The sequence below is a fragment of the Cynoglossus semilaevis genome, chromosome 8 (assembly GCF_000523025.1).
Source record: "Cynoglossus semilaevis isolate Cse_v1.0 chromosome 8, Cse_v1.0, whole genome shotgun sequence".
Classification (NCBI taxonomy): Eukaryota; Metazoa; Chordata; class Actinopteri; order Pleuronectiformes; family Cynoglossidae; genus Cynoglossus; species Cynoglossus semilaevis.
The window spans coordinates 2,139,350-2,166,913 of NC_024314.1; the positions used below are offsets into that span (position 1 = coordinate 2,139,350).

Here is a 27,564-nt window from a genome sequence, read left to right on the forward strand (position 1 = left end):
TTATATCTGCTGCACATCAATGGACTTCAGAAATGTCCATAGGGGATTTATGGTAAAGACAGCATTATGACACAGACGTGTAAAATAAAGGCAGCATGTAGAAGCTTTTACTGCTGCTTCATCACTGGGCGTAGCCAGGTTTTTAGAATGCTCCACCCACCGCACTATACTACAGGATATGAGGAGATCCCGCTTTAGCCTATATAATCTTTAGTAATGCCAGATTGGGAGAGAATACAATATCATCTAATCCGTGGTAGAGTGATAAGAACTTGACATGCAAATGTTATCCTTTGCTGTATATCCTCTGTGAAGACGTTTTAAATGTTGTTTTGGGAGGTTTTTCTCCGGCCTGGTTAAATCCAGGCGAGGGACACACGTGAAGCGGAACCCATTCTTCTGTTATTCCCGTCAGTCAACACCTTGAGCTAGTTTCACACCTAGCACTATCACGCAAGATTAGCAACATTGTTATTGTTTTGTTTTCTTCTTTTCTCACCAATAAGTCACTTCCTCTTTTTACTTCACTTCCTCTTGTTAGTTTCAGCACGTTGATTTCTTGCATTTCAATCTGTATGTAAACTGAACAGGATCACTTGTGAGGAACTTTTTTTTTTGGTCTGAATAAAATTTTTACACCTGCCCAAACAAACAAGCTATCCAATAAATTCTAGTTTGGGACGTTCACAGCAAACCAAACAGCTGTGATTTGAAAAGTGATGAGCACCCACCCCAGATTTACTCCCAATTCGAAGCAGTCTAGATCCGCCCCTGTCAAAGTGAACACTATCCAGTTCGAGGAAACAGTCTAGCTGATTCTAAAATAAATGTGTGTATTTGTGGTTTTGTGTCAAACGCAGTCACATAATGTTCTAGAATGTTCTGCACACTGATGGACTCTAAAACTGTCCAAAGGGGATTCATTGTAATGACAGTGTTATGACACAGAGACGTGTAAAATAAAATGCAGCCCGCAGAGAGGCAGAGATTGAAGCGCCAATAAACATGGAGTAAAGGAGGAAAGAATTCTTTCTCTGTGTGTCATCACTGGACATGTTGATGGAGGGGGGAAAGTAAAATTGACAATATCATTGTAGGAAGGAACTAAAAGGGGCGACGCTCCGCTCCACTCCACTGAAGTAGGGATGTCTCCAGTGGAAGAAGAAGAAGAAGAAGGGGGAGGGTTCCACTTTGTCACAGGCTGCTATGTAGATTAACCTTTCAATTAGTTGTTATCAGCTCCTCTCTCCATGTCTCGGCGCAAGCTTTGCTTCCAAACAGACATCAAATCCCGGAGAAAGCGCTCGGATATGTCGCCGCGTGTTTATCCATCGACGTGTCGGCGATAAGAAGCAGATAAGGAGTCTTTCCGAAAGAGGGGGACAAACTTGAAGAGGTAAACTACGAGCAAATATTTACGCTATCCGTTCCCCCCGTCCATACTTGTTATGTCTTTATCGTTGCATGAAAACTTGGCGTTTAATCTGCCCTGTGTCCTCGCTAACAGCGTTGGTTAAGTCCTTTTCGTAGACGTGCCGGTTTGTGTGTTTAAGCGGAACGGTGTGAAAATCTACAGGGGCTGTGGATCGTTTTTCCTAATATAATATGGAAAACAGCCGAGGTGAAGCTGAGAAACGGCGGCTCAGGAGAAACTAGCGACACAGAATAGAAAGGCAACGATGAAGGAGCCTCTCTTGTTAACTTGTATTCCCCCCTGAACATGTCTTTTCCCTGCAGGGCTCACTCTTTTTCCTCATCGGAGATATGTGATAGTTAATGGTGATAAAGAGGTCATGCCATCATTGCACAGCGCAGCACAAGACGTTAATAATTTCTCTGTATCGAGGAGGAAAATCTACTTTTTATTGCCTGTGTTTTGGGAACCTTGACGGATCATTTATTTATCGGCGTCAATTTAACGCCTAACAGTTTAAATGTTACGCGTCGGGAGAATTACGGCTCCTCTCGGAGAAATAATGAAGAGGGAGGGAGATAAAGATGAGGAAAGGCGAGAGCTTTAGACACATTCACCCCGGAGGAGACTTGGATATATGCAACCTAGCATTTATACATTAGTATGTCGTTTTTAAATAATGTTTTCCACTTTAGAGTAACGCTAGCGCCTTAGCAGGTTGTGTGCAAACAGATGATGGATTTAACAAACAGCCAATTAAAGTCTAAAATGATCCAAATCACTTTCAAGTGTAACCAACTGTTTCAAGGGGGGGATCTGAGTAAAGGTGGGCTGGTGGTAAGCGCTTCGCAAATTAGGTCAAATATTTGCCTTATTTAACCACCACTCGACCTGTTTGTGCTCGTTATTGTGTATTTATAAGTTAATAAACGCCAGTCGATGCAGTTGAAACTGTAAGTTCCGATTTATTGCGCGTTGGAGGTGAATGATATAAAGCGGTCAGTGAAGGCACCTTAAGGGGCGGGTCAACAGAGTGAAGTGACAGATCATACAGCCAGTGGTGTGCCTTTTAGAGTGAGCTCATACATAAAGATTGACATGTGCTTTATCAAACCAGAAATCGGATCTTGTCTTTGCAGCCAATATTGAAGTTGCTGGGGAGGGCACATTAGTGTAGGTAAGGTTTAATGAGACTCCATTGGATTGTAATCAGCGTCATGTCGGATTCATGTAAACTACAACATTGTAACAAAATGGCGACTGTTTAGGTGACATCAGTAACGCTGGCAGCACTGTCACTTATCTGCTCAAGTCGGCGGTGAAGCTCCAACTCTGGGTTTGTTGCGCAGTTATTACCGCCTTGTTCCGTCGGCGAAAGGCTCGGTGGTGCTTTGCAGACGAGCCAGTAAAGGCGTTTAAACAGCGGCAGCTGTCAGGAAAGTGAGCATCGATTATTTACAGCTGTCATTAAAGCTCAAAGCTGGTGGCTGTGTCGCAGCGGAGCTTCGAGCTGTCAGAAGTCGCGTGTGCGGAACTAACGGCTTAAACCCAACATATGTATAATTTATATTTACATTTTACTTTTTTACTCTGTTAGACTAAACATGTTTCGTGCCATTTTTAGAAAGTGCGTACTAGAATGAATGTTAACTTTATGGTATGTGAAACTGAAAATACGTATCCGAGTGTAGACTATTAATAGTTTTCTAGAACTCTGTAGAAGTTTTGCAGTTAGTTATCACACTATGGAAACAAAAATATTTATTTTAGAAAAAAAAACGACATCTGGTTTGGTGTGTGGATTAGACTGTCAGGCAACGGATTACGTTTAATTTCTTTATCAGCCATGACAGCTCCTGCATCTGTTTTTATCCATCTGTTTCTCATGTTGGAGTGCATCTTAAAAGTCCTGCATTCCATTGCCTCAAGCTTTATAGCCAGCATTATATATCTCTACATTACAGATAGTGACTTATAATTACAAGAGAGTTAACCTCTAACAATGCCTTGACTAATAAATTCTTTTTCTTTTTAGGTTTATGCTGGGATTAAACAAATGAAGATCCAAGCCAGCCGTTAACATTTGTGGAATTAACTAGTGCCAACTTTTCCTCAACTCAAATGTCAGACACCCAGGATTAAGAAGAAATGTTTGGATGCTGGCGTGGGATTGTAACTTTTTAACCTGGTTGAGGATGTGGATGTACCAAGTGTTCTGCAGCAAAAAAGGGGAATCTGTATGGATCACATTTTTGTGTGTCTAATTGTTCAATCATGGTAAAACTTGCAAACCCTCTGTACACTGAGTGGATTCTGGAAGCAATACAGAAAATCAAAAGGCAAAAGCAGAGGCCCTCAGAGGAGAGGATTTGTCATGCGGTGGCTACATCGCACGGACTGGACAAGAAGACCGTCCTTGAGCAGTTGGAATTAAGTGTTCATGATGGCTCTATTCTCAAGGTTACAAATAAAGGGAGCGCCTCTTACAAGGACCCAGGAAATCCTGGAAGAGTTGGATCAATCCCGCCTGCAAATACATCTGTGCCATCAAAGGAATCTATATGGAATTCAAGTGACCTACGCCACATTGATTGGAATAAAATACTTAACAGGGCCATTGAGGGCCTGGATGATACCCATGGCTCTTCGCTAAAAAACATCGAGAGCTATCTGAGGAATCAGGATGACCTCTCAAACATTGTTGATAACCCTGCTTTTCGCCAGAGGTTACGTCTGGCTGCCAAGAGGTCTGTTAACAACGGCAGGTTGTTAAAAAATGGCCCGCGGTATACTCTCAGCCATGGCAGCGTGGAAGGAAGGGGAGCCAGGTGTCCAAGTACTCGCCCCTTGCTCCTGTCATCAGTAACACTCCTCCCCCATGAGCGAGACCAGGTATACACACCCTGGCCTATGTATTGTCATGTCCTCCTATCGTAATAATTTCCATGACCTTTACTGTGTCTAATGCTGCTATTTTTGAAATACTTAATAACAGCACCATTAGAATTGCTTCTATAAATGGAATCTATGATGGCTTTAAGATGTGGTAGAGTATGTGTATAGTGTTATGTTGTTTATTAAGCTGCTGTTAACACACAATTAGCAAACACTAAAGCTGTTTTTTTTTTTTTACAACTATTTGGAATGTTTTGTACAATGATCATTCTGTGATAGCTGTGCCAAGCGGAAGGGGTAAAAGTTAGGACCACCAGGGAGATGGATTTTATTGATGGGACAACTGTGGTTCTAATCTTTTGGACTCTTGCTTTGTGCATTAGAATCAACACCATGTAGAGCGTGTCTCCTCGGGACTGTGTTTCTGATGGTCTCCATAATAAGAGAGCTTGGATAATCAGAAAGTCATGCTGACAGTGTGTGGCAGGCAGTCTGCTGTAGGCTTCCCAGAGGTTATGTAACTCTAGCCTAATGACCTTAAGGGATGTGGCTGGCTGTCTTGTGAGTTGTAAAGCATTAGTGAGGAGGATTGGTATATTTTTGTGGTAATTTGTGAAGGGGTTTAGCGTAAGTTAGAGTTAAAAAACAGTGGTGGTAGACGTGGGACCTGAAGTATGTGTTGGAGCGTAAGATATTGGCCTCAGACTGCATGCAGCTCTTATGACCTTTGTGCTAACAGAGATACCCCAGAGAGGAAATAAAACTGTATAAACAAACTTCCAGGTTGCACTGCTTCTACTGCTTTATCACTGCAGGATTTGATTTATAGTTTACACCGATGTGTCTCTATTATTCATGCTTAGCTGCAGTGCACCTCCCAGATAACTATGTGTACATTTTCATTGTTATTTTACTTATTTTTACAGCCAAAAAGGACATCACTGGTAAAGACACTGGAGAGGGTGTCATGGAAAATAGTTCTCATCCTGTGGCCTTAAAGTGCTGTACACAGTCATCTCGATAGTTTGTTTTGAAGGTGTTTTTTTTTTTGTGCCTTGAGACTGATCTTAGTAAACTGCGAAGTTGAAGGCGCAGTAATGAGCACCATCGGGCTGTGGAGCTATCACCTTTGCTCCTCAACAGTTTCACATTGAATAGTCAGGAAATGACACCTTGATACTGCTGCCACAACTGTGACTGTGTGGTCAGGCCAAAAGTGAAACTGAGCACTGTTTAGAGACACAGTGTCCTGCAGCGGTTCTCATAGCTCAGGAAGGTCTGCTGTTTTCCATTTGGAACATTTCAATCCATCACTCCTGGGTTGATGACATCACCTTGCACAATTCACTTCAAAAGGATGAAACATCTCTGCTCGTTCAGTTGTCGAAGCACAGCGTGTGTGAGAGAAAAAGAGACACTTTGAGGTAAAAAAGAGCAGTCTTGGTTTAGAGTTTATTAGATTCTGAAGAGATTCTGCCAGGAACAAAGGCAAGGAATGAGAGTTTTTTTTCCTGCTGTGTTATGCAACCACTTGAGCTCTCTTTCTCTCTCTCTCTCTTTCGCTCTTTACCAGTAGTGTTCTAATAGGACCCCACCCCCTCACTCAGGACAGCTTGCTCTTTTGAAGCAGCGTGATTTCCTGTAATGTACTTAATTTAGACTCCCCAAGTAAATCATCAGCATCTCTTCAGCTGTGTTTGTTTCTCTATTTGCACATTTCCTAATGCTGCGCAAATTGCCATTGGTGTTAATCACTGAGCCTAAGAATATTCCTGATTGAAATGTATTCTCTAGTTCCTGGATTAAGCCCTCATGGCTCAGTCAGTGGAGACTGTGTTATGAAGGGAAGACTTTCAGCTGCGAGGCTTTAAACACAGGCTGCACATTAGCACTGATGTCTTATTCATTACACTCCACACTTATCTACAAAATTATCCATTGGTCCACATAACATCAGTACAAGTTTAACCCCAAACACCCAAAAAATGAACTCAAGGAACTTTGTTTACTTAGTCGTGTACCTTTGCCCTTCCAGGCTCCATAATGAAAAAAATAGTGCACATGTACTTTATGTACATAAACAAGAACTGACAACAAGGCAGGCTTTGTTTGCAGAGGCCGCCGGCTGAATTTCTCAGCAGTGGTAAAGCAGAATGACTTGTGATCAAGGACAAATGACAACATTTCTGTCTGTTGCTGTAGAGAGCAAATGTGATTTGAACTCCGATTAGCCTCTAGGTGACAGACTTTGTGCAGTCAAGATAAAAAGGGGGGATCATACTGCAGACGTTCAACTGAGGAATCACCGTCATTATCAATCTTAAACTATATTTTAGTCTGTAAAATACCCGACAGTCATTAAAACTGTTATTACAGTGGGTAAAGTGAAAGAAACCATTGTACCTCCCTTAAGTGTTCTGTATTTAATGTTCTGTTCTGAAAGTAGAGAATTTTAAAACAATCAAATTGTAGTGAAAGTAAAGTTTATTTTTCATCTGTGATGAAAAGGTCGTTATTTAACCGAACCGAATAATTGTTGTTTATTCTGCAAAAAACTTTAGAATTCACCTTTTTTAAGAACTTCCCCAGTAATGGCAACGTTTTTGCATTGCCTTTGGTTTGACTTACTATGTCATAGTTCTCCTGTGCCCCGAGGTGGTGTTTACCAAGTGTTTACAAATTGTCTGAGCCACGGTGTCAGAACACAGGGTGAGATTTGATCATTCAGTGGTAGTTTTTTTTTTGGGGGGGAGGTATTTCTTTAATGACATCTCTGTGAGCAACAGTCAACTCCACCCCATCCCCGTGCTTGTGTGCACTTTCAAATATTGACCTGACAGGTTGGGAAACAGAATTGTCATTGATGTGGCAGTGACCCGCTCCTCGTCGCCCTAACAACAAATTGAAACAACAGTCGGGAACAATGACCCGAAATTTGCACCGTTTTCTCGCTGCAATTCTACCGAGTGTTTATTTGGATGTTGTGACAGGTTGAAGTGTTTTGAGGGTTTTAAAAATCTGTTGCTGGGGTAGAAGAGGTCAAAAAATGTTTACTTTTGGAGGTTTGGAGGACAGGAGCGTGTCTGCGTCATAGAAACCAGGAACTAATTATGAGCATCCCCAGAGTGCCCTTCAGAGCTCAGGATGATTGTTGTTGAGGCCTCAGTGTGTAAACTGATGATGAGGTTACTTATTTATGGTTGCACCCTGTGAGTGTTATTTTCCGTTAAAAAAATTCTTGTTACGCAGCATTGGAGGCAGCAGCTCGTTTAATGTCCCCCAGAGGCCTGTGCGCAGCATCTCATATTTGAAAGGGACATCTTGTGAAATCCACAATGTGTCAGCCTGAGTTCACTGTCACAATTCTGGGTAGTGAGTGGCAGCTGTATGAAGAGAAGACACTAAGTGTGTCTCAGTTTCCTGTGTGAAGTCGGCCTCTTTTCATTCTGAGTGATCAATGAGGAAATCCTCTTAAACCGTGAGCTCATATTTTACTCGTGAACTCGTCTTTGTAAGCCCTTTAAATGAGTGTTTGTTTTGAGACTTGCAACATTTACAGTGGATCGTGGCAGTAACAATGAAAGCATGTTTTATTATTGAGGTAATTTGATTATATGCTAGTTAATCCTTTCAGACTGGAGTGCAAGCCTAAAGAATTGGATTAAGCCCTTAAACTATGATTACTAAGATCACTTACCCACTCAGATGTAATGGATAAAGGACCTGGATCTCAAATGCAGCACATCTTTGAGGATGATCTTCATTTATTATTCATTGCCTTATGTGAGAACTTTTTCCTCTCCCTGACATGAGAGTAGATTCCCAGTTCCTGTTTTGGAAGTTGTTTTATTAAAAAAAACTGCCCTTTCATGTAAGTCAAAATAAACCAAACAGTCTGTGCCTGTTTTTCCTTTATTTATTTATTTATTTTGTTAAAAACAAGTTTTTCCTTGTTTGTTTTTCCCATCCTAGCTCCGGGTTGACCCCATCCCAATATGCAGTTTTTGTCTCGGAACGAAAGAGTCAAACCGGGACAAGCGGCCTGAAGAGCTGCTGTCCTGCGCGGACTGTGGGAGCAGTGGTGAGTTCACTTCATTTACTCGATTTTCTCACAACCTGAAGATGTTATTTACTCATGAACGCAAACTGTTTCTTCTCCCACAAAATGCTGGCATTTTGTTAAGATATAACAGAATGGCATTGATTCTGTTCAAGATAATGGAATAATTGCCGTGGCATATTGAGAGAACTTCAGTTTTGCAATAGTAGCCAGCAGGCACATATAACTTAAACTGTTTTAATGTTTTAGTAGGTCAAATTTGAAATTGTAAATGAGAGTGTCATTGAGGTAGCTTGGGTTTGTTCAAAATATGAGGAATACCAAAATGAAATCTAGCTAAATGGTAACAGGCTCATTCCTGTCTCTTCTCATAGCTACGCCTTTACAGGAAGTTGTCTGTAACTGTTTTGACTCTTCCAGTTACAGTAACTTCACCATTTTTCCTCCATTATTTTTCTCCTTTAGCTTGGCAGCAGTGTACATAACTAGACTGCTCAGTTTACTAGTCAGTTATTAAATGTGGCTTGAAGTTATATAATTAGTCATGTTTGATATATTGATGCAAAGCCAAAAAAATGCTTCTTCTTTCTATGGATGTTTTTCAGAATGTGAAAGGGAATTTAATATCACTTTAGAAAATAGTTTCACAAAACAATCTACTAACTCCAGCTCCAAACTTTTCAAAACACATTATTTCCAAATAAAGATTTGTATAGATTTGTGTGCATTCGTCGTGTGCTAACCAAACCACAGACATTAGTGCTTTCTCAGTCTAGAGACCTGAGAAAATAAGTGCCTCATATAAAATTATTGCAAGCGTATCAGGCAAACATAGCACCTGTCAAGATTAGTGAAGCAAATTTTGCGTCTTAATCCACATGTTCCTCTGTCCTGTATGAGACTTATTGGAAGGGCCACTGTTCAGATGGAGGAGCTAAAGCGATAGAAACGCTTGCTGCTCTCAGCAGGACACATGTTCCATAAGTGGCCATTAGCAACTGAAATTATTCCCATTTATTTCAGATTCTTCATATAGCACTTAAATGGCAGAGTGGATCAAAGATCAAACCTCTTCCTGCGGCAGATTGGTGGCATTTCCTTTACTGTTCTTTTGTTCCAGGAAAAGCTGCTCACCCCACATAAAATTGCCCCTGCCACGGAGTCATTTATGTTTGAACAATTATTTTAAATGCCATAAGGAATTGTTCTCCTGGTGACATTTTTATAGCTCAAATTTGACTAAGTAGTGTCGAGGTGGTTTTCATTAACCGCTGCTAGTGTACACAAATTGTGCTCTCACTGTAAAACAGCAGTTTTACAACCATGTGAGGGAGCAGGGTGAGGGAGAAGGCAAGCTTTTACATGACTTCATGGATCGGCATCTATTAGAATGAGTGCTGTTGCTGTTTCTGCCTCATTAAGATCAAATTATCTGTAATTAGCGGCTCAGATGTTTGATCATACTGTTTTTAGACTCAACTTGTAGAAGGGTAAAAAACAGAAGAAAAATCAAATGTTGAGGACATGAAGGCTCACCATTGTTTCTGTGGAGGTTGTAACATGTTAATATTTAACCTCACCGCATGAATAAATGGAAAGCCTTGTCTCCCAGCCTGTGACATAATCGGTGCCAGTACAAATATGTCGTGCTAAATCACATTTCTGATTGCATCTAAAGGGCATCCATCATGTCTGAAGTTCTCCCCTGAATTAACATCCAATGTGAAGAGATTACGCTGGCAGTGCATTGAATGCAAGACCTGCAGTTCCTGTAGGATACAGGGGAAAAACGCTGTAAGTATGGAGCTGTTTACATTTTAAAGCACACCATTTTTTGTTGTGAGCGTGAAGGTCGATTTCATTTCGTGCATCCCTGAGGATTTGATGGTTTTCCCTCACATTTTTAAAATCTCCCTTGTGCCTTCTGGCCCTCCCACTCCCCAAACTCCCTGAATAACAGTAGAAATGTTACATGTATGCAGCAGAGACGGAACCTAATACATGCCTGCTTACGATTTCAGGATGAAATGTTGTTCTGTGATTCATGTGATCGAGGCTTTCACATGGAGTGTTGCGACCCGCCGCTTTCAAGAATGCCAAAAGGTGAGGTGTTTACACTGTCTGGCTTCTCTGTTTTGTTCTCTGCTGTCAATTCAAAGCCTTTTCTTCACACCCAGCCGTTTGGGGCTGTCACTCAGCACACAGTGAGGCAGCGGTGGCTTATTAGAGCTTTGCATGCATATCAAATTATTCTAGCATCCCCAGGGAGATATGCTATCTCTGGATTACAGTGCTGACCCCACAGCGAAGCTTGTAATGATGGCGCACGTACTGTAGTAGGACATTTGGCAGACAATTCATACAATGCACATAGCTATGCATGATAAAGTGACACAAAAGCCTATTTTTGGGGACAGAAAATTGACCCAATGTTTTCTTTATGGATTTTTGCTTTGTGCTGAGTAATTGATTGTCATTGTAAGCTGGTGGGATCCTTGCCAGTTCTCGCCAATAATGGAGATGTTTCAAATGAATATACTGTATGTGCTCCTCTGAATTGATGAACCCACCCAAATGCAATTCTGTGTTTGGACCTCCTCCAGGAACCTGGATCTGCCAAGTTTGCAGGCCCAAAGAGAATGAGAAGAAATTGCTGCACCAGAAAGCCGATCAGATCAAACGTCGATATGCAAAGCCAATCAGAAGGCCCAGTAATAAGCTCAGTCAAAGAATGTAAGTGTGTGATAATCTGTTAAAAATCAAAAGTCTCGTTGAAAATAGTAGAAATTGCACTTTCTGAATGAATGGAAATACAGCAGCATTTTAGAAAAGAAGTTAAATGTGGCTCAAGTGCAAATTTCAAAGCCAACCTCAGCTTGGTCCAACAATAAATTATTATCAAATTATACTCTTTAGACAGCCATCAAAGTTTACAGGCTGACTTTGTGGTTTAGCCTGCTGCTGTTGTGCACAGCGTTGTTGTTCGATTCCAAATCTGAGCCATTATGGTCAAACCTACTAAGAATAAAACCCACACTGTCATAAAGTGGAATTATCTTTGACAGACACTTCGAACAAACCCAGCCAATAATAAACAGATACAAAAAAAATACACAAATCTTTCTCTGCGAGCATAAATAGTTAGTGTTTACTGCTTTAAGCAGCACTCAACTTCAAAGAGTGTTTTTAGGAGCGGAGTGTCTCCATCACTCCCGAGAAAATGTTATTTCTAAATCAGGACTTAAGGACCTACTGGAAAGATAGACTGAAATATGTCATGTAAGTAAAAGTAAAATGTAAAAGAAACTACTTGGCTTCTAAACAAACAAGCAAAGTATTTTACCTCAGAGTTCACACACAGGCTGATCTAGCCTTTTCATTTAAATGCTCAGTTTTTCTCTGTGTAGCCCTTGTTGTCGGAAGTGTCACGTTCCCACAGTCCATACAGGAAGTTATTTGAAAAGGAAGGAACAGCACAAGAGCAACAGTGCATTAGCGAGACAAGACAACTCCCAACATGACGTTGCTTGCGTGAAAGTGTCATTTTAGTTGGAAAAAAATCCCCTGTTGAGTTCAGCCCTATCAAATTATATGATGCTTTTGATTTTCATATTTTTAAGTAGGAGCAGGGGGATGTTTACTGAAAGTGAGTGAACTGTATCAACTCTAGTAAAAGCTGTGCTTATTACTGTTTTATGGCAATGATCTTGTTTTTTTTTTTGTTTTTTTTTTTTACAACTTATTACACATTACCATATGATCTCACCTGCTCACATGATGTCCATTCACTGCAGCTTTGTGTTATGAATGGATACCTTATTTGCAAATTGCAGTAGGGCAATGACAGCTTGGATTTTAAAACCTTAGTGACACAAGAGAACCACACAAAAAACAGGTTCTTTACTGGTCCGGCTCTAGTAACTGCAAAATATGTTACGCATAATAAAAGGGTGGTATTTTCTTCATTATTTCTGAGTGACGTCTGTTGAGCATGATCATTAAATGTTTCATTGTGTGATAATGGTACCTGTGTAACTAGCACTAGGATGTTTTTAACAGCCGATGGTTTGTTCAAGGTCAACAGCTTTTCATACAGTTTGATAGCTTAATTTTTAATACTGTTCAACAGTAACAATGTTATGTGTCCCTCTTGTCTTTGCAGCTCTGTAACCAGTGGTGACGGCTGCATGGTAGCACATGGAGGAAAGGGGTCACCTGGTAGGGGTCAAAAGATTACCGTCTGTTCCACACCTTCATCTCGTCATGCTGCATCTGTGAAGGACGTCAGAGACAGATTGGCTGTTGCAGACCCCTGTTGTGCGGTCGACGCCACCCAATTCACCACTTCCACCCCCACCACCACTCTCCCCCTCACGCCCACCTCCACTCCAGCTACACTCACTGTTAACAAGAAAACCAAAGGGCTTATTGATGGGCTATCCAAATTTTTCACCCCTTCCCCTGTTGGCCGTCGCTCGCGAGCTGTAGCGGTTGATTCCCCTGCCAAACAGTTAAGCTCTAGAGACAAGGGCATACCAAAATTGTCCAACCCCCCAGAGCCGTTTACCTTTGCTGCTGACCCCAGTCAAACGATAACCCTCTCGTCCTCTGCACTTCCTCTGGCTTCCACATTGCCAGGATTTAGTCCCACCTTGCATATGTCCAGCAGCTCCACCTCCGCTAATTCCCCCCAGAGCTCTTCCAGCCAGTCTAGTGTTCCGTCCCTGAGTAGTCTCTGCAGTAGCAGCCAACTAAAGGGACTGTTTGATGGACTCTCTCACATATATACTACTCAGGGCCAGTCGCGGAAAAAGAGACTACCTTGCTATGCGCCGCCTAAGCGGATGCATCATAAGCAGGATTCTCCTCACACATCCAAAACAGGTCCTCAGCTCCTTGGGAAGAACGAGTTTACTAGAAATAGGTTACACTCCACGTCTGCAGGGCCGGGCCGACCCAGAGGACACCCGTTTAAGATGGTGAATCGTTTCAAACGTAACCCGTTCCTCAAAAAGCACAGAACACTAGGCAGGCTGAGGTATAAAGTGAGCCCTCAGAAGGGAGCCCCTTCACCAGGAAAGGGAGACTTGACAGATGGAAGAATTAAGCCTGAGAATAATGATGGTAAGCAAGGCTTGAAACCCCAGATAAGATCTGCGTCTGCTCACCTTTAAGTTTCTTCTTTGCTTTCTTTTTTAAAAGCTTAACACTTGCAATTTTTTTATTATTTTATTTTTGTTTTCTTTTTAGACTAGATCTAAGGTTTTCTTTGGCAGAGACAAACCTCAACATTCTAACACAAACTAATCTTTTCCTTTAGTTTCTTAACCCAGTTTCGTTGCGTTTTGACTTGGCTGCGGAGTTCACGTGGCTTCCATCCTCTCGCTCGTTGGCTTCTGTCATGCATGGCCCACTAACTTCCTCATGTTGCTCCCTGCTCTGTTCTCGACCCTGTGCAGTAGCTCCCGCATTGTGATCACTCCCTCGTAGGGGCTGTAGTTACATCACTGCTCTTCCTCATCCCACCCTCATCCTTGAAATCACTGTCTCCACTCAACCTCACTTCCAGTGGTCATTACGTACACACAACCCAGTGATTCACCACTAAGGTGACTCAGAGCTGACATGATGATTATAGCCAAAAGGTAATGGGTTTTTGTTTTGGCGGTTAAGTCTTGGTGTTGATGTCTTTCATAAAATTACTGCCTGCTTTCCAGCATCAGCTTTTCATGTCGACACTTGCTCCCTTCACTGCATCTGCTTCTTAATTCATGGGAAACTGTCTTGGTGGATGACTAAGCACATGAAAGCGGTTACGCAATTAGAGTGATTTAGTTTCACTTCATTACATTAGGGATTTTCATATAAACATGCAAAGATGATACATTATGAAATTCCTCCGAGACATGGCCTCAAACAGACTCAGCAGCAGCAATGCTCACAGTACAAACACATTTGCATAAAATGCATTTATGTGATTATTGAGCCACGGCTGCTCTAAACAAAGCCGGTTGCAGATTTGTGCGCTGATGTGTTGATGTTGTGTTATTGTGAACTCTGACAGGCCTTGCTGGGAACCTGCCCGTGAAGCAGGAGGCTCACACCGAGCTGGCAGCCATGTCCAGAGACCACGTCACAGATGAGGACATTGAGACATTTAAGTGTGTTCAGCGACTCGCCGCTCAGGTAAATACGACTTACTGTTTTACTGTTTTTTATGATGATTTATAATTTAGATAAAGTCCTTTCTGTTCATCTTCATACAGAAATCTTCCTCATATTTTATGACTAAATATTGCCGGAGTTAGAAAATTGATAAAAAAAAATTGAAAATAATACAATGATCCTGTAAAAACCTTAATCAGTATTTAAATCAAAGATCAATGACTTATAAATAGATAAAACAGCAGTCATGATGTTAATGGGAAAAATAATTTAGTTACATTGAAGAAAATACAGTGCTCAGCTATTGGTTGTAAGAACTTTGTGAACAATAGTTCTGTACTAATAAGGAATTATCTAGGTCATTGAAACTGTCATTAAAAACATTTACAGAGAACGGGATCACTAATGAACCCAGACTCTGTGCGATGTCCTGCCGTTATTGACTTTGGAAAGCATGAGATCCAAACCTGGTATTCATCACCTTACCCACCAGAATATTCAAGGTAATGTTTATTTTTATTTTCCAATAAATTAATTTCTTTTCTTTTTTCTTATACTAAAATTTCTGTTGAAAAAAAATAAATCTTTCACAACAAAGTACAACTGCAGTTCTCCCCTTTTGTCATCACCAGATTACAAAAGCTTTATCTGTGCGAGTTCTGTCTGAAGTACATGAGAAGCAAAGACATTCTCCAGAGACACACAAAGAAGTGTGGCTGGTTCCACCCGCCAGCCAATGAAATCTACAGAAAGGACGACCTTTCTGTATTTGAGGTCAGCTTCCCTTTACAGCAATAAAGCAATAACTGAATGCTGCACAAGATTCCAGTGAATGGGTTCTGGGGGGGGAGGAGAAGAAATGGGGACTGTTTGAAGAGTGTCCTCTTGCTCTTTTTATTCCATGCTTAGGTTGATGGAAATGTCAGCAAACTATTCTGCCAAAACCTCTGCCTGTTAGCCAAGCTTTTCCTGGATCACAAGACCCTGTATTATGATGTGGAGCCATTCCTCTTCTACATACTTACAAAGAATGATGAGAAAGGCTGTCATCTTGTGGGTTATTTCTCCAAGGTATGAAATGCACAGTGATTATATGGTAAATACACGAATACCACACATAATTTTTGAATGATGATTTTGATACGGAGAGGATTTAGTTTTATCCCTAAAGTAATATGTTAGTTACAAGTCATGTATTCAATTAGTTAGACAGAGTTAAACACACTGTTTCCTTTCACTCACGGGGTTTTAAGTAATTTCTTTAACACAGTTTAGACTCAGATTCCTTTGGTTTTGGACTGCACACCATGACACAAAAGCAAATGTTAAAATTGTGGTTTCTTTCTTTTGAATTCACTAACCGTTAAATAAATCTTAATTAATTGTTCAAACAATCACAAAAAACCCTTTGTTAATATACACACACAGTGTATGTGTAAATTGGAGCAGCATGATAGTTCTTAGTGAGTGCTCATCACCTTGTGTGTGTTTGTGCATGTGCACATCTATAGACAAGGACAATGGCAGGTGCAGTAAATTGCCAGCTTCAGCAGAGCTCTGACATACTTGATCTGTTTCTCCTTCCCTCAGGAAAAGCTTTGCCAGCAGAAGTACAATGTCTCCTGCATAATGATCATGCCTCAGTACCAAAGGCAAGGATTTGGAAGGTTCCTTATTGATTTCAGTAAGTTCCTTAATGCTTTTTTCAGACAGCTGGACTGAGGTTTTTTCCCCTTCCTCATTGCTCTTTACAAACAATTTGACATTAAAGGGTGAATTTCTTGCTCAGGGCAAGGTGCTGTTATTTACTCAAGGTTTTGAAGTGGCCTAATCAAGAGCATTCATGTGGGCAGCTCAGGCAATCACAGTACATGACGAGTGATGAACGTACCGTTGTGCTTGTGTACATTATTTTGAGCCACTTAACCAACATCTGAATAACATTTCCTGGCCAAAACACAGTGGACCCTTTCTGTCTCTGCATGTAATGAGGTATAGATGCTGCTGCTTTACTTTTTTACTCCAGGCCCGTAAATCTCAACACATTTAATATTTAAAGCCGCGACATCCACTTACGAAAACACTTGCTGTCTTGAGTGTATTTCTGTGTTGAGTTTTAGTCATTAAAGGCAGTTTATTATTGTCAAGAGTTGTTTCTTTGCTGGGTTTGTGAGCTCTGGAAAAGAATAGGTAGGAGCATTTGCGGGGAGGGTGGGCGGTAATGGAGCATTTGATTTCCTGTTCACTTTGGGAGCCATTGAGACACAGAGATGCGAGAGGATCTGTGATATTGAGAGTCTGCTGATAACAAAGACGGGGATTAAGGGAGGCTGAAGACAGCTGAGTTCTGAGCTCTTTGAAGGCTTTATTGGAAAACGTGGCTTTGGAGCTAGGAGTTGTTTAGAATAAGATTTTCTGTTGTATTGGACTGTATTAGAGGGACATTTGTCGTCGGCCACTTTGAAAGCAGACAAACAGTAGACGCTTGTGTTTTAAAGTAAAGGCTTTTTTTAAAGGATAATCAAAGGGTTTCAAGTGGCTCCTTTTTTCAGAATTATTAAGTATCATTAATAACACTTGTAAAATTACAGCAGCTAAAATATTGTTTTTTCTCCAATTATTTTTTGTTTGAATATTCATCACAAGCTGTTTGTTATCACAGGCTCTCCTCCTTAGTTTTAGTAATGAATATTGTTATGATTTCTGAAATAATATGTGTTCACTGTTTGGTGATTAGATTTGCTTGTTTGGTTCAGTAGTCGGTGCACATTAAAAGGCATTAATTAATTTAACACTGCTCCTAATGGATGACCCTTGACAAGGCTGCTATAAAACTAATTACACACTGATACACATTAGTATTAGGACTTTTTTTTTTTTTTTACATTTGTTATCTCCTCTCAGTGCAGCCTCTCGTTAACAATGATATCCAGCTGCTTGTCTGGTTTGTTTTGTTTCCTCTTTCCTCCCCTCTGTCAACCTGCTCTGTTGCCAGTTTGTCGTGCAGCTTGGCAAATTTATAGTGTTTAAAGGTAAAATCCTTCAACAGCGTTCAATGTCAAATCCTTGCATGGATATAGAATCTATAATGATGGCAGGGTCTTTGATTGAAGTCTGAAATAACTCGTCCTCAGCCTCCAGCTTGACTGTAGCATTTTGTTTTCCGTTTCAATTGTGTCTTTTTAGGTTACCTTCTCACCAGACAAGAAGGACAAGCCGGCTCCCCAGAGAAACCGCTGTCAGATCTGGGTCGCTTATCTTACCTGGCATATTGGAAAAGTGTCATACTGGAGTACCTTTATAAGCACCCAGATAAACACATCAGTGTTAAAGGAATAAGCAGGGCCACTGGGATGTGTCCACACGACATCGCCGCTACTCTCCAGCAGCTTGGAATGATTGACAGACAGGATGGCAGGTCAGTTTCCAAGCTGCAGCTCATTCAGCCCGTGCTGCCGCTTCTCTGTGCTGTCTGACTTATCCAGGCCATCGGGTATTTTTAACATCGTATCCATTAATGCCTCTGAATATTGACAGAAGTAAGTCAGGTTAAGCACCTCCAAGGACACGGAGCACCTGCCACCCCAAAGAGATTGTATATGTACTTCTATTTAACACATACTGCCCTCTGTCTGCTGTATGTCTAGCCTGGATCATTTGTAGTAAATATTAGAATTTTTTTTGTCTAATTCTGAATTAGGATTGTCCTGGTCAGAAGAGAGCGACTCATTCAGCGGCACATGGAAAAACTCAGAGCTAACTCGCGGCAAAATGAAGTGGACCCTGATGCCCTGCGCTGGACGCCCTCCACAAGTGTCAACGCTGTCCTGTCTGAGGAGGAGAGAGAGGCAGAGATGGACGTATGTTTGCTTGTACAATTACCCCGTGCTAGTTATGTGGTTACACAAGCCTGAAATGCTGTTATTGAATGCTTTTTTGATTAGCTAGGGAGTTTAAATATAGGGCATTAATGGGGAAAGACATTCTCACTGTCAGCAGGCATCTAATGTTGTGCAAAATTGCCCTAAATCACTTCCCTGCATAATTGATAGAGCTGAATATTCCATGAAATTCAATTTTTCCATGGTTGCTTAATGGAAACATTCCCTCCATGACAGGCCAACATCTAATCAGTGCGCTGCTCTTATTATCATGAGAAACCTTCAGTGATTCATTTTTCATGATGTTAATTCAAATCTCTTGTTTTCCCATTAGCCTCGTTGCTAAGATGTTAGAGCCTGGCGTGTGCCTTTTCCAGAGATAATGCGTCTTGTCTGTTTAATTACCAGGCTGAGCGGCTGAAGCAGCAGGCCAGTTGCTGGGAGAAGGAGGAGAGAGAGGGATACTCGATGAGTCATGTGGGCAGACCACCTCTCACAAAGGTCCACTGTAAGGTTCCCTACAGGACCTATGAACGCCGACATGTGCCCTCGTGGTCGAGACGCTTCCAGCAGCCACAGGAAGTGAGTGATGATGAAGCTGATGATGATGAGGATGATGATGACAACTCGGATGGCTCTGATGGCTCTCCACCCATCCTAACAAAAGCCCATGCCATGCTTGCAGCAAAACGAAAGGTGACTTTTGTTTGACGATGTGTACATCACCTCTACTGCACCACAAGTCCTCTTTTATTTCCCAGTGGAATTATCTCTTTGGTTATCTGCACTGTTATTCACTGACAAGGAAGACTTGAATGTATCATTAGATATTTTCTTTCATTAGGTACTATGCTGTGTACTCTGGTTAGATGGAAAGGTTTGATAAATATTCATGAAATCACTGGAGGGTTCAGTGGCTTCCTTGTGTCATCTGCAGCCTCCCCGTGTGCCTGCTGCTGTAGATAATAGATTGTGTTTTCACTGCTTGTGTCGAGACTGTGCAGGATAAACCTTGTACTATCGTCAGTGGTCATGGTTAATTTACTGCCCTCCTCTGTGCCTCTCACATCTGTTCTGTCTATATGGCACTGCCCCCTTGTGCTGGAGACAATATTACAACAAGCGGCCTGATGTCCAGAAGACCTTATCAGCTGAATACCAGTTTGGAAACCAGAGAAGAATGACAGTGGCTACTGAGGGTTATTTATTGCATTAATTACAGCATTGATTTCAAATATTTCTCTGGAAGGATTTTGTACGGAACAGCGGTTAATTCACAGACATTGAGTAGGAAACAACTGCTTCATGTAAAATATAGACTGTGAATTCTGCTTACTGTGCCTGCTTCATTTTAGGCAGCAACATTTAGACCAACATTTAGTGGGTTTTTTTTTTCTTTTCCTTTTTACCATTTACATTTAGCACAAAAACATTTTATACTTTATCCTCATGCAGGTCGTCCACCCAGTGCCCTAGTTTCCATGTTTAGAATTGCTTTGAGGAGTTTTCACCAACTGCTGCCTTGTTTGTGTTTCAGAGAACAATTGTCCTCAAAAAGAGAGGGCGGAAGAGGAAGAGAATAAACAGCAGTGTAACAACCGAAACCATCTCGGAGACAACGGAGGTGCTGAACGAGCCATTTGACAACTCTGACGATGAGCGTCCTATGCCCCTGCTGGAGCGGACCTGCAGAGTGGGCGAGATGGAGGATGAGGAGGACGAAGAGGAAGCAGAGGACAAGCAGCCCATTATACCAATGAAAAGGCGAAGGGGTCGACCGAGGCTGGAGAAGAATGCACAGAAAGACAATCTAGTACACTGGAATGAAGGTATTTGCATCGTAAATGTCACAAAAAAATAAATGCTCCTTCACAGCTACATACAAGTTTTTTTAAGGAAAATAATCTCTTGTGTACCTGTAGTCAAAAAGCTAGGTTTTTATTTTGTTTTTTCCAATCTGCAGGAGCTGATCTTCTGTCTAAGAGACCTGGCAGACCTCGTCCAGTGAAACGTAAGAAAGGCTGGCCCAAAGGAGTCAAACGTGGCCCTCCTAAATGGAGGTTAAAAAATGAAAGAAAGATGGGCTTTAAGCTGAACCTGTATACCCCTCCAGAAACCCCCATGGAACCAGAGCAGCACAACATTCAGACAGTAGAAGCAAAGGATAACCTGCACAGGGATGATGTCAGTGCCGATGAAGGCAGCAAAGTGGACGTGGCTAGCCCTGACATAACTCAGGACATGCTACCCTCCGAGCCCTCAAGTCCAGCTGATCATGTGTCCCAGAAGTCCAGCTCTCCTGATGTGTCACCAGTAGCCTCTCGGGTCTGCTCACCTGCAGCTTCACCTTGCATCTTTTCCCCGAGGCCTGAGGACAGAGCAGACTCTCCGGAACCACCTGAAGATGAGCAGCAGGAGAGCGACCACGAGCAGCAGTCTCTGGCCAAAGATGCAGCACACACGGAAGCAGCTGCGTATTTGCAGAATAACGACGGGAAGAGCGATGATGAGCTTGAGCAGAAAACTCACATGGAAGATAAGGAACCTGATGATGAGGATGACAGTCGAAGCAACGAGGCAGAAGTAAAGAGCAGGGAAGCAGAGTTGGAAGAAAGTTCGAAGAAAGAAATAGCTGAGTGCAGCCCACCTTTTTTAGAGCCCAAAGAAGACAACGACTCTGAGCTGAGTCAGCAGGTTCCTGCAGTACCATGCAGTGTCATTGAAGAAGCAACTGCTGCAGATGAGGCAGAAAAAGGCACCAGAGTAGCAACGCCACCATGTGAAGCAGTAGCAGTCCCTTCAGTTCCAGCTGCAGACTCGGACAACGCAGTTGACTCTGAGTCAGAGGAAGAGAGCATGCCCAGTCCCTGCCCAGATCATCCTCCTTCTCAGACTGCAGAAGGGCAACAGCTCAGTCCCGTGCTGAGGGAGGATCCCCCAATCTCTACAGAGATTGACTCAGAGACGGCCCAAGCTGTTCAGTCCTTGACGCAGGAGGCAGAGCGGGAGACCATTTTCCAAGACTGTGTGGAGAGCCAGGAGCCCTGCAGGACTCTACAAACCTACGCCCACGTGGCTCAGAGCCCTCAGCTCACGTCATTAGATGACTGCCCACCGTCTGCCCACAGCAGCCCGATGTCTTCTGCACAGTCCCATCCCAGCCAGTCCGTACGCTCTGTGAACAGCCCTGCTGTCTCCCTCCTTGAGAGTGGCTACACACAGATCAGCCCTGACCACAGCGCCATCTCTGTACCGTCGCTCCACAACATGGAAACGAGTCCCATGATGGATGTGCCGTCAGTATCGGACCACTCGCAGCAGGTTGTAGACAGTGGCTTCAGCGATCTGGGCAGCATCGAGAGCACCACGGAGAATTACGAGAACCCGAGTAGTTACGACTCCACCATGGGGGGTAGCATTTGTGGGTCCGGTCCCTCCCAGAACAGCTGCTCCTACGGCAGCATCCCCCCCAGCGGCCTGACACAGAGCAGTTGCGCAGTCAGTCAGCAAATGGCTGCCGTCAACCCTGCAAGCTGCGGGATGATTCAGCAGAACAGCCTGAGCTCGCCGCCACACTGCAACGTCAAGTCGCCGCAGGGCTGCGTAGTGGTGGAGAGGCCCCCAAGCAACAGCCAGCACAGTCAGCACAGTCAACACAGTCAACACAGTCAACACAGTCAACACAGCCAACGCGTTCAACACAGTCAACACAACTCCCACAACAGGCATGGCCCACACAATCAGCACAGCCAACACAATCAGCACGGTCCACACAATCAGCTAGGCCAGCACAGTCAACACAATCCACAGACACACCACAGTCACCACCACAATCACCACCTGCAGCACAATCAGCTTAACCAGCACAATCAGCATCCGCAGCATAATCTTCACAATCAGCACGCTCAGCACAGCCAGCAGCAGCCCATGGCCCAGTGCGCCCTGCCAGCCAACTTCACGACCATGCAGCTGGCCGACATTCCCGAGTCTGGAAACCCAAACTTTGCCCTCTACGAGAGGATCAACCACCAGGGGGAGTACGGCGGCAGCCATTACTCACAGTCGTCCGGCCTCAGTCTGGCCAAACTGCAGCAGTTCACCAACACTTTCATGGACCACCCTCACCCACTGCCTTTCAACCACTCCGCCTCACACCCCATCACCTCGTATGCAAACACCCCTACTCTGTCATCACAACACTCCAGCCTAGTGTCCTTGTCCCAGACGCAACACCGAGTCCCCAACCCACAGGTGCAGGCCACCATGACCCCTCCCCCCAACCTCAGCTCCCCGTCGCCAATGATGCTGCAGCGCAACATGGGCATCTCGCCCTCACAGCGGATCCAACCACAAATGGCGTCCAAGAATCACATCTCAGCACGCTCCAAGTCGGCCCCTCTGTCACACCACCACCAGCAGCAGATGTATGCGCGACCGCCACAAACCATGGCCATGCAGGCGCCGTCCAGGACACTGCCTGCCATGCCACGCGTGAACATGAGCGTGAACATCATGCCGGCGCCTGCCTACAACGTCAACTCTATGAACATTAACGGTTACAGCATGAGCCAGCCCATGATGAACAGTGGCTACCATGGCAACCATGCCTACATGAACCAGTCACCCCAGTACTCTATGCAGATGGGCATGATGGGAACGCAGCCATACCCCCAGCAGCCTATGCAGGCTCCACCACATGGCAACATGGTGTACACTCCAGCTGGTCCTCATGGTTACATGAACACAGGCATGTCCAAGCAGTCGCTGAAAGGCTCTTTCATCAGGCGGTAACTCAGCTGCTCCTGCTCCTTGTTCTCCTTCTTCTCACGTGCATTTTGCTGTTTTAAAAAAATGCACTGATCTGGCCTTGTTTTCTCCTGTTTTCGTTTGGATGTATTTTTTCGTTGTTTAATACTTAAAAAAAAAACCAGCAGCAGCACTTGGAAAGAATGCAAGAATGATTTTTTTTTTTCTTTTTTTTTCAACAACGAGTGAACTTTGAAGCTAATGTTAAAAAGTATTTTTGTTTCTCCAGATGGGAAGCCTTACATCATTATGATGAAAATCTATTTAATTAGTGTTAGTGTCTCTGATGTGTCTTTAGTGCAGGCAGGTTCAGAGCTCACACGTAGAGATTTCCTCGCAGTGGTGTAGCAGCCTCTAATGAAGCCATTTAATGTGCCTGCTACAAGTGGAGTTAGTGGCTGTTCCAAACTGTTCAGTGTACCTGTCTAACAGTGCTGGCAATTAGTTTGTACTATACTCATGCCTTTGTATATTTAAATTATTGTACTAATTTTGTAAAGTGACAACTAGCATGCTTCAGTCTCTGTTAGTGACAGTGCATTGAGTAGTACTGTACAAGTGTTGTGCTTAATAGCAAGCCATTTTAAAGATATCTGGCCTTTATTAGGTTTCCCTTCACGGGGGAAAAAAGATAAAACTATATTTTGTTAATTCTAATAATGTAAAAAAAAAAAAAAAGAAGAAGCAAACTTAGTCCTGTTTTACGTTGGGTTTGAGAGGTTTTATTGCTACGTATGTATAATTCTGAAGTCTTTTGTAACAGATCTCCTTGAGGCAGCTTTCTGTTTAATAAAGCAGACTGATTTCTGTCAAAATAACAAAGCATATCTCAGTGTTTGTACCCTGACAATTCTAAAACATTTCAAAATGTCCAGAAGTGTGGCAGAATGAAAAAAAAAACCTAAATGATTTTATTGACGAATAACAATAAAGAAAATATAAATTTAGTCCAAAGTTGATATTTTACATAATGCCTTTAAAAGCTACATTTTCATTCCATCTGTAGATTTGTTTTCTATCTTTATAAAATGTTGGATTTATATTTTACTGAAGTGTAGAAGAATAGAGCCTGTGAATAGACCAAACTAAGCTAATGGATTGCATGTAAAACGCAACTTGTACTTGTGTTTTTGTTTATATTGCTCTTTTGTAGCCTTTGTACCTGTACAGAGTTGCTGGTCAGACAGGGGGGTAATACCTGGCTATGTGCACAAAATGGGACAGAATGACATTCTTGTATTTATGACTTTTTTTTTCTTCTTTTGTCAGTCAATAAAATGCTGTACATTTTAGCATAAGAATAAATTATGATTGACCATGTATGTGATCGTTCTCTGCTAATTCTGCAACCTTTTACAACCGAAGAATAGACTGTATGTGTACATTCTCCTAAATGAGAAGTAAAGTATATTTTTATGTTGAAAAGAAACCTTTTGTACTTACACTCGAGTGGGAATTTAATTACTGTAGTAATATTTTACATAAGGTATCTATACTTTCAAGTACGTAGTTAGTGTACTTTGTCCACCTCTGGTTTTCAGGCTCTGAATCAAAATCGGTTGCAGAACAATTGGAGAATGCAGCAGTGGTGAATTTCAGACCAGTCCAACTGGAGCACATTTCCAGGCAGTCCCAGGTGGGCCTTTGATTAGTTGCTGTCTTGTGAGCATCAGTATTCTCAAAATGTAATTTTATATTTTCTAGCAGGAAACGTAAGGACTGCGCTAGACAGAATATAACAACTACACTACTTGCATAAGATGGTAAACTAACAAAATCTTCATCTTGTTTTGAAGTTCCTCCACAGAGTCACGTTGGCTGTCATGTCAGCTCTGCTCAGCCGAGTTCCTTCTCTCTAGCAGCTGCATGTCCAGCTCTCTCAGCTGTTTCAAGAAGCCCCAGTTGGGGATGATCCTGCGGCATTTCTTCACGTGTTCAATGGCTTCACCCACCTTCATGTCCTCACAGATCATCAGGTATGCAAGGAACAGGGTGGCAGAGCGACTCCTCCCCATCACACAGTGCACCAGGAGTTTATCTGCAGACACATCAGAGGAATGTGGTCAGTGTGTGGTGCACTCAACCAAATTATACACTGTTTATTTGATCTTTTTTATACTCCATAGAGAGAGCTCTGTGAGGAATTATTCTGTAAATGTCACTGGATCTAGTACTGGATCTTTAGTATTATAGGTGCAGTTAGCTTTGTGCACTTCGTGTATTAAATTCATCTTTTAACTGAGTTTTCATTTTTAAGAGCAAGATATCTATTTTATTATATTATAGCCATTCCCCTTGCTAACATATACCTATGTGAGGGCATTCGTATAGACTTTGGGTTTTTAATAGCTTTGATTTACAGATAAATCTGCAACCAGAGATCAATTTTGATCATGTGGCATATTAAGTTGACGATTTGTCTTGAGCCCCAACCTGTGTGGGTTTGTTTGGCAGCGATGCGGTTGAAACCCCCACATTTGTGGTGTGGCTTAAGGAATAACTGTGGAAAACCACACCCTGTCAGGCTGTGGTGCGGAACAACTCTCTTGTTTCCCAGCCACAGAGGAGACTGGTTTACATCACATGGTTTGACTTTTGTTCTGTTTTCATATGACAAAATGACAACGTGTGGTTTACTTGAAGAGCACGGAGCACTGACCTACATCTGTACGAAATAGATTTAGATGTGATGTGACACTACTTCAAAACTTGGTTAAAATCACATGGGGGGGGAAGGGTCAAAACAAAGTAATCCTATTCTAATATATGCAGCATTGTATTTTATAGATAAACGTAAGTTTCATAATCAATTCATCCTTTAAATCTGGGTTGTCTTACTCTGGGGATTGCTCAGTGTTTTTTCTATAAATTGGGCACCCGAGAAAAAATACTGGCTGAGGTCAAAGGTTGCGATGTCCTCTGCCACCACGCCGTAGTAGACGATGTCCATGTCGCCGTAGTAACCAGGGCCGGTGTCCACATTGTTCCACGTCCCTTCTGCTGCGTTTAGAATGTGCGTTATCCCCAACTTTTTGATTTTATACTTGTCCCTTGCCGTCTCCCTGCAGAGGAATCAGTACAAATCATGTTTTAATCCTCCTGTTGTTTGACTCACTTCACTCAGTTTAGTACTTTTTACTTACTCGTCCCCAATATACACATTAGGCCAGACTTCGTTGACGTGAGTGTAAGCCACACTCCCACGGTTGAGGATTTTCTCCAGCTCGTAGCACTCAGGTGTAACATATTCATCCATCAGACTGGATTCTGTATTCGTTACATTCATCATGATGCCGGGCTTTGACTTGTGAGAAGCCATTTTGTCACAGGGTCTCCTTCTTACACATGATTTATCAGCTTCAGGGGTGGAAAGAAATACCACACTTGTTTTTCCTACTGAGCCTTTCTACCTCCCTGTGCTAGTGAAACGTAATACATTTGTGTGTCACCGTTTGTCACTTACATATTCAGCACCACTCGCCCAGAGATTGAAGAGTGTTTTCCTCCTTCAGATTTTTGTTTTCAACACTCCGGCAGCTTGCTGTGGAGCCGTCCTTGAAGGCGGAACACGGCTAGGTTTAATATCGTCAGGGCAGCGATTGTGTAACCGCTATGTGACAGGCATCAAATGCAGTGGATAATTTTAGGCCTGTGATGTGGCAGGCCCCTGACCTTAGCTGCCACGTTCCTCGCCTGCAGGGGGAAAACTTCCACCCAGTCAGTCCCCAGCCGTCCACTTCTGAAAGCACAGCTTAAATCTGTGCCGCTGCTGGCAGGGTGCTGTGCTTATCCAAACTTTGCATTTGCCAACGGATACCCACATCCACTGATGTGAACAGGCCACTCAGAGCTTCTGCTCAAACTCACACAAATTGTGTCAGTCTCCCTGTAAGCCTTGCTGCACGTGAGCAGACAGAGGGAGAAATCATGTAAGCGCAGCTTCGCAACACAAGTTAAGGATGTTCTGCATCTTCTGGAACCTCTGGGGACTAAAGGAGAAGTGAAATGTGTCAGACAGTTAAGACAGATGAGCTTTCTCACAGCATGGCTTTGATTCCACAGTTATATGGTATGCACGGTCCATTCAGTGATCTAAATAGGAGCCCCCGAAGCGAGAGTGAGTGTGATGACGAGTGTACGGCGGAATGGCTGGATGAAGCCGCTAACATGTCTGACAGAGTTTTCACACCATCAGACTCCTTTATTTTTCCCTCATATCTCCGTACTCCGCCATCATTCATTCTGACAGTGAAATCATTAAACCTGTGATATCCAATTCCTTTTATTTTGACAGCATCTCCCTCACTCACCCTCTCCCACTGTGCTCCTGAGAGCATCTCTTA

General features: G+C 42.7%; 2 protein-coding genes across 8 annotated transcripts; one reads left to right on the forward strand and one right to left on the reverse strand.

Annotated features, from left to right (window-relative positions):
- Positions 1–760: 760 nt before the first annotated feature.
- On the forward strand, positions 761–24,039 carry kat6b (K(lysine) acetyltransferase 6B). 7 transcript variants are annotated; one of them, XM_025058065.1, is made up of 18 exons: positions 2,619–2,854; positions 3,450–4,306; positions 8,282–8,390; positions 10,048–10,163; positions 10,391–10,472; positions 10,973–11,102; positions 12,532–13,493; positions 14,434–14,555; positions 14,925–15,037; positions 15,167–15,308; positions 15,444–15,605; positions 16,125–16,218; positions 17,721–17,952; positions 18,235–18,394; positions 18,824–19,111; positions 19,953–20,244; positions 20,379–20,426; positions 20,529–24,039. In XM_025058065.1, exons 2-18 carry the CDS (start codon positions 3,689–3,691, stop codon positions 23,204–23,206), a joined length of 6,348 nt encoding a protein of 2,115 aa, XP_024913833.1. In that variant the 5' UTR covers positions 2,619–2,854; positions 3,450–3,688; the 3' UTR covers positions 23,207–24,039. The 7 variants fall into 7 exon arrangements, with proteins under 7 accessions (XP_008312106.1, XP_024913832.1, XP_008312107.1 ...); XM_008313884.3 differs by lacking the exon at positions 2,619–2,854 and adding an exon at positions 761–1,396 and having other exon boundaries at positions 20,379–24,039; XM_025058064.1 differs by lacking the exon at positions 2,619–2,854 and adding an exon at positions 2,223–2,591 and having other exon boundaries at positions 20,379–24,039.
- LOC112487402 (dual specificity phosphatase DUPD1-like) lies at positions 23,389–26,785 on the reverse strand. The gene is made up of 4 exons (XM_025058091.1): positions 26,685–26,785; positions 26,365–26,578; positions 26,060–26,283; positions 23,389–25,259 (listed from the first exon to the last, which is right to left on the reverse strand). The coding sequence occupies exons 2-4, from the start codon at positions 26,538–26,540 to the stop codon at positions 25,048–25,050; spliced, it is 612 nt and encodes a 203-aa protein (XP_024913859.1). The 5' UTR covers positions 26,541–26,578; positions 26,685–26,785; the 3' UTR covers positions 23,389–25,047.
- Between the last annotated feature and the right edge of the window lie 779 nt (positions 26,786–27,564).